Source organism: Poromitra crassiceps, assembly GCF_964638095.1.
Source record: "Poromitra crassiceps genome assembly, chromosome: 2".
Taxonomy (NCBI): domain Eukaryota; kingdom Metazoa; phylum Chordata; class Actinopteri; order Beryciformes; family Melamphaidae; genus Poromitra; species Poromitra crassiceps.
Window position 1 is genome coordinate 15308454 of NC_139624.1, and position 12500 is coordinate 15320953.

At 44.0% G+C, this 12500-nt stretch overlaps 1 protein-coding gene across 1 annotated transcript in view; it reads left to right on the forward strand.

The window, feature by feature from the left end:
- Nucleotides 1-8213: 8213 nt before the first annotated feature.
- Nucleotides 8214-12500, forward strand: part of chodl (chondrolectin) — a gene marked incomplete at both ends in the record, with an annotated part of 26163 nt that continues 21876 nt past the window's right edge. Inside the window, one exon of the mRNA XM_083661075.1 lies at nucleotides 8214-8280. Coding sequence (XP_083517201.1) covers nucleotides 8214-8280 — 67 coding nt within the window. The remainder of the gene's footprint in view (nucleotides 8281-12500) is intronic.

Genomic DNA, 12500 nt, shown 5'->3' on the forward strand with positions numbered 1-12500 from the left:
GCTTTGATGTTACAATTACGGCTAAAAATGAGACAATAAACAAGGTTGTGATATCTCCACAATTAAAATAAAACAGCAGGGGCTCTATTCTCCCCCTGGCCTTAAATTTGTGCTATTAGTGGGTGTGGTCATGTGCATTGCCTAATACTTCCTGCCAGATTGCATGGCGCTAACCATTTAACTACGCGTTTTTAAGCGTAGAATTATTCACAACTGTGGCCATTGGCGATCTGCAGTAAACCAATCACATTCTTCCCTCCCAAGCTCCGATCCACGGAGATCCAGTCCGGTTGTGGCTGCATGCTGTCATCTATCCATGCCAATTTGGAGATCTCAGTGCATCACAGATCATATCCTAAACACCTCTCCTGCACCACACACACTGAAGAAGACAGATCATAGTCTAAACACCTCTCCTGCACCACACACGCTGAAGAAGACAGATCATAGTCTAAACACCTCTCCTGCACACACTGAAGAAGACAGATCATAGCCTAAACACCTCTCCTGCACCACACACTGAAGAAGACAGATCATAGCCTAAACACCTCTCCTGCACCACACACTGAAGAAGACAGATCATAGCCTAAACACCTCTCCACCACACACTGAAGAAGACAGATCATAGTCTAAACACCTCTCCTGCACCACACGCTGAAGAAGACAGATCATAGCCTAAACACCTCTCCTGCACCACACACTGAAGAAGACAGATCATAGCCTAAACACCTCTCCTGCACCACACGCTGAAGAAGACAGATCATAGCCTAAACACCTCTCCTGCACCACACACTGAAGAAGACAGATCATAGCCTAAACACCTCTCCTGCACCACACACTGAAGAAGACAGATCATAGCCTAAACACCTCTCCTGCACCACACGCTGAAGAAGACAGATCATAGTCTAAACACCTCTCCTGCACCACACACTGAAGAAGACAGATCATAGTCTAAACACCTCTCCTGCACCACACACTGAAGAAGACAGATCATAGCCTAAACACCTCTCCTGCACCACACACTGAAGAAGACAGATCATAGCCTAAACACCTCTCCTGCACCACACACTGAAGAAGACAGATCATAGTCTAAACACCTCTCCTGCACCACACACGCTGAAGAAGACAGATCATAGTCTAAACACCTCTCCCACACACACTGAAGAAGACAGATCATAGCCTAAACACCTCTCCTGCACCACACGCTGAAGAAGACAGATCATAGTCTAAACACCTCTCACACACGCTGAAGAAGACAGATCATAGCCTAAACACCTCTCCTGCACCACACACTGAAGAAGACAGATCATAGCCTAAACACCTCTCCTGCACACACACTGAAGAAGACAGATCATAGTCTAAACACCTCTCACACACGCTGAAGAAGACAGATCATAGTCTAAACACCTCTCCTGCACCACACACTGAAGAAGACAGATCATAGCCTAAACACCTCTCCTGCACACACACTGAAGAAGACAGATCATAGTCTAAACACCTCTCACACACACTGAAGAAGACAGATCATAGCCTAAACACCTCTCCTGCACCACACACTGAAGAAGACAGATCATAGCCTAAACACCTCTCCTGCACCACACGCTGAAGAAGACAGATCATAGCCTAAACACCTCTCCTGCACCACACGCTGAAGAAGACAGATCATAGCCTAAACACCTCTCCTGCACCACACACTGAAGAAGGGCTGCTGCACATCACAGATCATAGCCTAAACACCTCTCCACCACACACACTGAAGAAGGGCTGCTGCACATCACAGATCATAGCCTAAACACCTCTCCTGCACCACACGCTGAAGAAGACAGATCATAGTCTAAACACCTCTCCTGCACCACACACTGAAGAAGACAGATCATAGCCTAAACACCTCTCCTGCACCACACGCTGAAGAAGACAGATCATAGCCTAAACACCTCTCCTGCACCACACGCTGAAGAAGACAGATCATAGCCTAAACACCTCTCCTGCACACACGCTGAAGAAGACAGATCATAGCCTAAACACCTCTCCTGCACCACACACTGAAGAAGACAGATCATAGTCTAAACACCTCTCACACACACTGAAGAAGACAGATCATAGCCTAAACACCTCTCCTGCACCACACACTGAAGAAGACAGATCATAGCCTAAACACCTCTCCCACACACACTGAAGAAGACAGATCATAGTCTAAACACCTCTCACACACACTGAAGAAGACAGATCATAGCCTAAACACCTCTCCTGCACCACACACTGAAGAAGACAGATCATAGCCTAAACACCTCTCCTGCACCACACACTGAAGAAGACAGATCATAGTCTAAACACCTCTCACACACACTGAAGAAGACAGATCATAGTCTAAACACCTCTCCTGCACCACACACTGAAGAAGACAGATCATAGCCTAAACACCTCTCCTGCACACACGCTGAAGAAGACAGATCATAGTCTAAACACCTCTCCTGCACACACGCTGAAGAAGGGCTGCTGCCCAAACGTCTGTGTGGCAATAAAAGTATTCAACTTCGAGTGCTGTCCTCCTTTCTCAACGGTCCTAAAAAATCGAATCCGACTCAACCCAACCCGCTTGAGACCGAGATCAACTCGCCCGCCGTTGTCACATACACTCAGCCCGAGACCAAAACAAACAAACAGTTATTAGACCTAGTAGGACATTATAAAAAGTGTGCAATTAATGCTGCCGCGGCTCAAATAATGGGAACGGTATGTATGTGTTACTGCCATAAATGTTTTTCAGCTTTCATGCTGTTATATGGACGTATGCTTATCCCTTTTCAGGCTCTCTCTCTCCTGCATCTCCGCTGCCTAATTACGCACCCAGTAGCCCCGCATTTCCCACCAATTTAGTCTGTCATTTTCCCCATGGCGCACATAAAGAAACATGCTTCCGTCACTGTTAACTTTTGCAGTAGCTAGGCCCAGGTTACTGGCTATATCCCCGGCGCACTGAACAAGGCCTGGTTTTGAAAAGCGATAACCGCAAAATTAACGCCCTTTGGGGAGATCGCTTTAGGCTGGTATTTAAGGCCGAAACGCCCATTCTGGCCTATTCTGGCACTGTGCCACGCCTCATCAGCGTAAAGCGCATTTCGGGGCGGAAAAACATGACGCTATCTTCCCGAGTCACGGGTAGGCAGGCGAAAAGTGTTTTTTTTTTGCATTTAACGCCAGTTTAGCGCCTAAGACCAGGGGGAGAATAGAGCCCCAGGTGTCTACCGGAAGAGACATTTGTTGTTAACGCAACGTCACGGTGATTTGGTCTATATAGTGCCCTAGCACCCAGCGTGCTCCACCAATCACAGAAGATCATACAGCGAGCGCCACCATTCAAAGACGTCAACATTATACTTTAAAATTGTGGGTGTATTCTCCATGACATCGAATAAAAAATGTAAAAAAATAAACAAGGATGATATCATACACATTTGTGGCTTCTACAGGAACATACTGTATACCATCGTTTCACAACTAGCTCGCCCGTGGTAAGTCTACATTGGGTGGTTATGGCTAATAATCAAAGGGTGCTTTCACGCTGGTGACCACGTACCATTCCCGAGCACACTTGGCCCCAAATTGACCCCAGTTTTGGAACATTTAATGAGTGTGAACATTGCGTTCCGTTCCGTTCTGCTCCCGGGCGCCCAACGGGGAACCGTGACAGGATCCACTTGAAAAGGTGGTCTGGGCAGCGCTTTGGCGTGCACGGGCACGGAACACTTGTGAGTGTGAAAGCCAACCATATCCGAACCACATAGACAACACACGGGCGAGGATATACTGCAGGCATACTTGATGACGCAAGTGCACTCCGGTTCCCGCGCGCAGAAAACGGGTGCCCGGGTGCGAAACAGAACGAAACGAAAGCAATCATTCCCGGTGAGAAAGCACCCTAAGTCTCATTGCAACATATGAATGTGAAAAATACTCTTCTGGAACCATGGTGTCATGTGACTGTTGAGCTCTATTCGCCTTTTTCACTTCCCACCCAATTCACCCATTTTCTGTCTAAAAGGCAGGAAGTAACACAGGACAGGTGCAAGCAAAGAATTAACGGGGCCCCCGGCACTGGATCACCCAAATGGATTGGAAGTTGGAAACCCTCATTAATGTTTTGCTTGCGCGTGTGTGTGTGTGGGTGTGTGTGTGTGCATGCGTGCGTGCATGCGTGTGCATGCGTGTGCGTGCGTGCGTGCGTGCGTGCGCGCGTGCGTGTGTGTGTGTGTGTGTGTGTGTGTGCGTGCGCGTCCATGTGTTACATATTGATTACCTCTCTACTGGGGATTCAAGGGGGCTTGCTGCCTCTCTCTCTAGCTAGATTGTTTTCTGTCATTTTTTTTCTTCATTTTTGTCTTTATGTCACGCTATATTTCTGTCTTTCTCTCAGTTGTTTCTCATTTCATGGCTGTGCCAGCAGGGGGGGGGGCTTTTGTAATTTAACCCATGGGTGATTCCCAACCAGGGGTAGGTGTACCCTACTTGAGCAGCTTGCAGGGGGTACTTGGAAAGATTGGGGATTACAATGTATTTACAAAATGATGGGGACAAAAACCTTCTCTCTCTCTCTCTCTCTCTCTCTCTCTCTCTCTCTCTCTCTCTCTCTCTCTCTCTCTCTCTATATATATATGTGATCGATTAGAACCACAGAGATGTCTTTCAAGCTTTAATGAAGTATCACAGGCAGAAAGTAAGGCAGAAGCAACATACAGAGCTTACAGATTGCAGAAAGGGAATAGGACCATACATATCATAGCAGAACAATACCTTTATACCCCCCCCACATTCGAGGTATGACATCGTTGGTGATGTCACAACGTCCGGGGAGGTATGACATCATCAATGACCTCACAAAGTCACGTCTGCCATCACAGTCAGCCTAGACCGTCTGACATCGCTGATGACCTCACAGGGGAAACTCTGACATCATCATTGCGTCGTGGCTCCTTGGTTCGTGGGCGTCAATTGTCAATTATTTGTGCTGTTATGGTTATTATTAGCCTAGTTACTCATATATATATATATATATATATATATATATATATATATATGTGTGTATATATATACATATATATGTATATATATATATATATATATATATATATATATATATATATATATATATATATATATATATATATATATATATATATATATATATATATGTGTGTATATATATCAGTGCGGCTGGTGAGCTTCGGTCGCCACCGTAAAAAATGTGGCCGTTTTTTTTCTTCTCTTGTGGGCGTTTTTTTTTCTCTTTTGCAGTTTGAAGACAGATTTAGAGGAATATCTCATTTTAAATTGGCATTAGGATTAGACTGTTGTGATGTCATTATTCAGTTTTAACCATCAATAATTGTTCCTTTTCTCATTATTTAATTTCTCAGAGTAAATACTGTATATTTATTTCGAGATTTTTGTCAATTATTTGTGCTGTTATGGTTATTATTAGCCTAGTTACTCACTTCTACACTACCTTAGATTGTGTTACTTATGGATGGCATGGAATTATAGTGAAAATAGATTATCCCCCCTTTTTGCTGGGGACCCCACTTTGAAAACCACTGGCTTATAGGCTGTGATTACTATTTATATAAATCTATTTATTCACATATATTCATGATATATTATGGTATACAGCCTACCTGTGACATCAATGTTTTGATTATGAAAATGTAGCCTATTACTGCATGCCTGATCCTATGATGTCATTGTAATCACACTCAGGTGTGCTTTCACAAGACAGGTGTTGTCCATTCAATCAGCCCACCTGTCTTTATAATGGCTGTCTTGCACTGTGTTTGTATGAGACTTGACAAAGTCTATGGCCGAAACTGTTGTCAAATAGCGTTAAATTACACTTTATTGCATCTGGAACCAGAGTGTGCCTTCCCCTGGCTGCAACAACGTCAGCATGGCTACTCGTTTAGTTACATTCCAATTCATCAACTTTGGAGCGTTATTTACCCCCCCTTCCCGACATGCTAGGTTGACATGCTTCGTCCCAATCAATTCCTTATTTCTTCTACTTTCATATGGTATAAAGATTACCACTCACGCTTTAAAAACGGGCTCGCAGTCAGCGATGGATTTACCGGCCAAATTCAGTTTAAAAATGTGGGAATTTAAGGTTGCGGTTTTTATTAGGAAAAATGACAGCATGAAACATAAATACGAAAAAAATTGCGCTGCTTGGTGAACCATTTCCACGCCGAATTTAATAGAAGGCCCGGATAACTTGAAATCAATTGACTTACTTGTATATACAACTATGCCGTCTCTAATGGAACCGCTGCAGCCGAGTCGTTGCAAATATCCCAGTTTTCTGACATTGCAAATATCCCAGTATCCCGCAGTAGCGCAGCCCGCAACTCGAAACTCGAAACTCGTTTTGGCTCGTAATCCAATGCAACGACTGTCTGGCTTGTGAACACTTACTGCTTGATAAAAAGTAAATAAAAATGAGGGGGAAATATAATATGCTGCTACTGTCATCAGTAAATGTCGTAAATCATTCCTGTCAGGTCATCACATGGGTCATCACAGCAAAGTGGATTTCACTTCCTAGTATTTGATTCAGCGTTGAGAGACTCATTCATCAGTGGACGATACAATGTCAATCTTAGCAATCTATCCAATCAACAACCAATTAGGTTGAATAAATTAATTGTTTGGTATTGATTGGTGAGGGCGGGTTATGCTCCAGCTGAATATTATTGGTTGAAAAACACATCATTTCACTGTTCCTTTTCAAATGCATGCGTTTTCAACCAATAATATTTTGCATGAGATAAATTACCATGGGAATCAAACGCCCTAGGGGAGGATTTTTTTCTCCTCTACCCCCCGAGGGCATGACCAGGGCATGACAGACTGGCACAGACTCTGTCTGCATGCTGCTCCATCACTGCCCTACAGAGGTCACTGTTGTGGAAGCATTTTAAGAATAACATGATTTTTATTAAGAAAAAACACATTTGATTGATATTTTATTAAAAAAATATATATTATTATATAAAATCCCCCATCTCTTCTAGAAAATAGAGGAGAACCATCCTCCTATGCCTCACTGGAAAAAAATACGTATATACGTTTGTATACGTATATACAGTACATACATATATGAGAGCTTCAGTGCCCAGGGGTGCCTGGCCATAGTATCTCCCAAAAAGGTCATATAAATGACAAGAGCCCCACTTTTACTGCTGCAGCACCACCGTAAACAAGTAACAACTCTATAACTTTTTTGCCATTTCTCATATTCTATTTCTATTTGTCTCTATTTCCCCCTCTTTCCCGCTCTGTCACTCTGCCACTCTGTCACTCTGTCATTCTGTCACTCTGTCACTTTATTTCCTCTGATTTATCTTTCATTCTCAATTAAATATCATCTTTCTTTTTTTTTTATCTCTCTGCCTTTCTCTCTATTAAGTGAATTAAAGTGAAATCTGAAAAACAAATGTATGAAAATAACTGTTGTGTGTGTGTGCGCACGTGCATGTGTCTCTGTGTGTGTGGGGGGGGGGGGGGGGGCAGGGCTTAATGAAATAGGAGGTTATGGGGCTCTGTAGGGACGATCAATGAGGGGGGAGGAGTGTGTATGTGTGTGTGTGTGTGTGTGTGTGTGTGTGTGTGTGAGAGAGAGAGAGAGAGAGAGAGAGAGAGAGAGAGGGAAGGACAAGAGAGAGTCCATCATTTGAGCGCCGTTTGCCGAGCGACACACTCTCTCTTCTCACCGGAGTGAAGAGAGAGAGAAAGAAAGAAAGAAAGAAAGAACAAAAGAAAGAAAGAAAGAAAGAAAGAAAGAAAGAAAGAAAGAAAGAAAGAAAGAAAGAAAGAAAGAAAGAAAGAAAGAAAGAAATGGAAAAATGATCAGGATGACCAATGCAAAAACTTGAGAGACAGAGACAGACACACACACACACATAGAGAGAGAGAGAGAGAAAGAGAGAGAGAGAGAGGAAACTTCACCAACCAGAAACCAAAAACCATGCAGGAGGGGTTCACTTATTAAACAATTTTTTTGTGTTTTTTTTCTAAAATAATTTTTCCTCCTCTATAACTAAACCCCAACACTTTGAGGAAAGGAGACGATCTTTCAAACAATACGGACATTTTACTTTAATAGTTTATTTTATTTTTGTTTAGTTATTATTTTTTTTAGTAAAACGGCATTCTGCCTGGTGATGTTGTGGGTCCTGGGAGTTGTCATGGTGATGGTCGCCGTGGGAGACGGAGCACGGGTGGTGAGTGGTGAGTAGCCTAAAAGTACGTTAAAAATGTCTCTGGCATGTCTGCATCAATGTCCTTAATTTTGTGTGTATATTTTAATATTTTTACTGTAATAATACTGTTAACCAAATTTCGACGGAAAAATGTCCGCAAACCATGGCGGCGGAAAAACTCAAAATTCAGATGCATCTGTCCGTGTGTGTGTGTGTGTGTGTGTGTGTGTGTGTGTGTGTGTGTGTGTGTGTGTGTGTGTGTGTGTGTGTGTGTGTGTGTGTGTGTGCGTGCAATGGGACAGTGCTTGGCCACATTGAATGGATTACATGTACACATGGTAAAATGTGTTCTGGTTGATCAGATTGCAATGGGACAGTGCTTGACCACATTGACATACACATGGCATTAAAATGTGTTCTGGTTGCGTTGAATGGGACAGTGCTTCACCACATTGACATACACATGGCATTAAAATGTGTTCTGGCTGATCAGATTAATGGGACAGTGCTTGACCACATTAACTTGATCACATGTACACCTGGTATTCAAATGTGTTCTGGCTGATCAGATTGCAATGGGACAGTGCTTGACCACATTAACTTGATTACATGTACACCTGGTATTATGTGTTTTGGGTGATCCGATTTCAATGGGATAGTGCTTGACCACATTAACCTGATCACATTTACACATGGTATTAATATGTCTCCAGTGTCCACAATGAGATCTGATTGCGATCCGATCAGGCAAGCGCGATAGCGTAGAGCAGCAGAAACACAGCTGTGACTGTTGTTGTATTGAGAACACGTTTGCATTTCCTTGTGTTCAATGTGGTCACAATGCGTCCCTGACCACCTCCGGAGGTGTTTTGGCCGATCAGATCACAATCCGTCCTCAATGTGTCTTGGGCTGCATTTACACCTGTAATTTCATGTGGTCCAGCACTATCCCATTGCAATCTGATCCCCCAAAACACATTGTAATGCCAGGTGGAAATGGGGTCGTTGTCATGGAAACCGAAGGCCCAGTTTGCCGTTTTATGCAGGGAGTGTTGTCGTGTAAAGCAAACACACAGATCAACATGTGTCCCAGGCAGACTGGTCTGAAGGCTTCTGCTGAGGTGGTGAGAGAGCTGACGTTCAGGACAAGTTTGACGGGACATCGGTACAAGCTTTAGACCACTGGTTCCCATCCTTGGGATCACGAGCCCAAGTGGGGTCACCTGGAATTCAAATGATAAAGGTCGCCAGATTTTTTTGATTTTTTTAACAACCTACTGAAGAGGATTAGGGGCCACATCAAAATGTATTTGAGTTCTAAGTTTAAGTCAGAATTCTGGAGGGAAGAATAATCAGAATTCTGAGGGGGGAAAAAATCTGAATTCGGAGGAAGAAAGTCAGAAGACTTCTGAGATTAAAGTCAGAATTCGGAGGTTTAAAGTCAGAATTCTCAGATTAAAGTCAGATTTCGGAGGGGGAAAAAGTCAGAATTTTGAGTTTACAAATTACAAGAATTGCTGTCACACAAGAAAGTAGTTGAGACATTTAGCACTGTAAATACGAAGGCTACCGAAGCATCATATCGTGTGGCGTTACGCATAGGCTGGTAAACCCCACAACATTGGTGAAATGTTGATCCTCCCTGCTGCTAAAGATATGTGTTCGGTAATGATAAGAGAAGCTAAATGTCATCCTGATGTCTGACAATAGGCTACAATCCAGCGACATGAAAAGCAATGCTATGGTGCGCACTGCGCAGTGAGATTATTAATGCTATGGTGCGCACTGCGCAGTGAGATTATTAATGCTATAGTGCGCACTGCGCAGTGAGATTATTAATGCTATGGTGCGCACTGCGCAGTGAGATTATTAATGCTATGGTGCGCACTGCGCAGTGAGATTATGCTATGGTGCGCACTGCTCAGTGAGATTATTAATGCTATGGTGCGCACTGCTCAGTGAGATTATTAATGCTATGGTGCGCACTGCGCAGTGAGATTATGCTATGGTGCGCACTGCGCAGTGAGATTATTAATGCTATGGTGCGCACTGCGCAGTGAGATTATTAATGCTATGGTGCGCACTGCGCAGTGAGATTATGCTATGGTGCTCACTGCGCAGTGAGATTATTAACACATTGAGTGCCAGCCATGTTTTCATTCCTGTAGGTAAGTTGTGCCAGGGGTGTTTTTGACGATTCTGGCTCATTTTAGAACAGCCGAGGATTCTTTTCTGTTAAGAATTCATGAACACCAATCATCTAAAAATAACTAATAGAATGTGTGCTTTCTCTGTCTAAAAGAGTTAGTTTGCAGAGTTAGTAGTTATGTAGATATTAGCCGTTGAGTACAGCATGGTTTCAGCGTCTGGAAATTTATTCAGAGATAAATGGCTTTTTGTGAAACAGTCACTTTAACCATTCATTTTTGGCATCAGTAAGACCGTCAGACATTCTAAACAATAGTTTTGAACAGTAATTTCCTCCATAACAACAGGAAACACCCCTCTCATTCAAACTCCTCCCTCCGTGTGTCTTCTCCTCCTTCCTCCTGGCTCTAACAGCGGGCGTGTCAGAAGCGCGTTGCTGCTGCCTGCCTGCCTGTCTGCCTGTCGGGCAAGACGAGTCTGAAATGGATTACTGTAAAATCGCGTCGCCATTTCCTTGAATGGCTTGCTCCCGCGGTGTGTGTGTGTGTGTGTGTGTGTGTGTGTGTGTGTGTGTGTGTGTGTTCGCGCGTTGCTCCGCGGCTCTGGGGGGAAGGGATCTCTGTCCGTTCTGTGTGTGTGTCTACGGGCTTCTGACTGTAAAATCGCCAAGCCATTTCCGCGGGAGGCGGCTGCTTTTGGTCCCGTGGCTTTTGGGTCCCGTGGCTGTGGCTTCTCTCTGTCTCTGTCGCCACTTAGTGGTCGGTAAAATAGATTACACACATGCTCTTGCTCCAAATAGTTATCTCGAAGATGTAAAAGGGGTTGATTGATGTCCCACCGTCAAAAAAAAAAAATGTTTATGTAAGACGAGTTAGCTCGTCCTTGGCACTTAAGCGCTGGATTATGTAAGACGAGTTAGGTCGTCTATGGCACTTAATGAGTTAATGCTATGGTGCGCACTGCGCAGTGAGATAATGCTATGGTGCTCACTGCGCAGTGAGATTATTAATGCTATGGTGCGCACTGCACAGTGAGATAATGCTATGGTGCACACTGCGCAGTGAGATTATTAATGCTATGGTGCGCACTGCGCAGTGAGATTATTAATGCTATGGTGCGCACTGCACAGTGAGATAATGCTATGGTGCGCACTGCGCAGTGAGATTATTAATGCTATGGTGCGCACTGCGCAGTGAGATAATGCTATGGTGCTCACTGCGCAGTGAGATTATTAATGCTATGGTGCGCACTGCACAGTGAGATAATGCTATGGTGCGCACTGCACAGTGAGATAATGCTATGGTGCTCACTGCGCAGTGAGATTATTAATGCTATGGTGCGCACTGCACAGTGAGATAATGCTATGGTGCGCACTGCGCAGTGAGATAATGCTATGGTGCGCACTGCACAGTGAGATTGCCGAGAGCACACGTAAGGATTTATGCACAATACGAGCGATGGTAAACAAACCGCGTCACTGGGTCTGGGTGGCAACGGCAATGGAACCCTATGGAGCCTGAGTTTGAGCGTCTGACTCTAGCCGGCTGACCGTGTTTACATTTTAAAAACTGCGACAGTTCACACAGCTTTACCACGACATCACCTTATGTTCAGACCTTACAGTGGGCCAAATTCTTCCGGGTCCGTCTAACACTTCCGGCGGTCACGGCGCCAAATATGAAAGAACGTCATGAAGAAGAGAGTTGTTTTTGTAGTGGACAGCGCAGGGTGTAAAACAAAGAACGTAGCCTACTACTTTGAGCTCGGTACACAGCAAGCAAGCGGAGTATCCACTGTTAGCCAGGTCAGATAACATTATCGACGACAATGACGAGCACTTGTAAAACATACCTGGACTCCAACAAAGAAAGTTTCGGATGGTTTTCTCTCCTCCGAGGCAGCGCGAGCCATTAACGTTAATAAAGACCCGCAGACGTTAACGTAATTCCCTGGAATGCGAGACTTAACGAGCCAGTTACATGGCGTTGCATTCTTAGACATTGCCGTTTGCTTTTATTTGGTATGTTACATACAATTGGCTAAATTATTAGTTAATTCAGAGTTAGATGATATTGGAGCAGCGCAGCCATTTTTTATTTT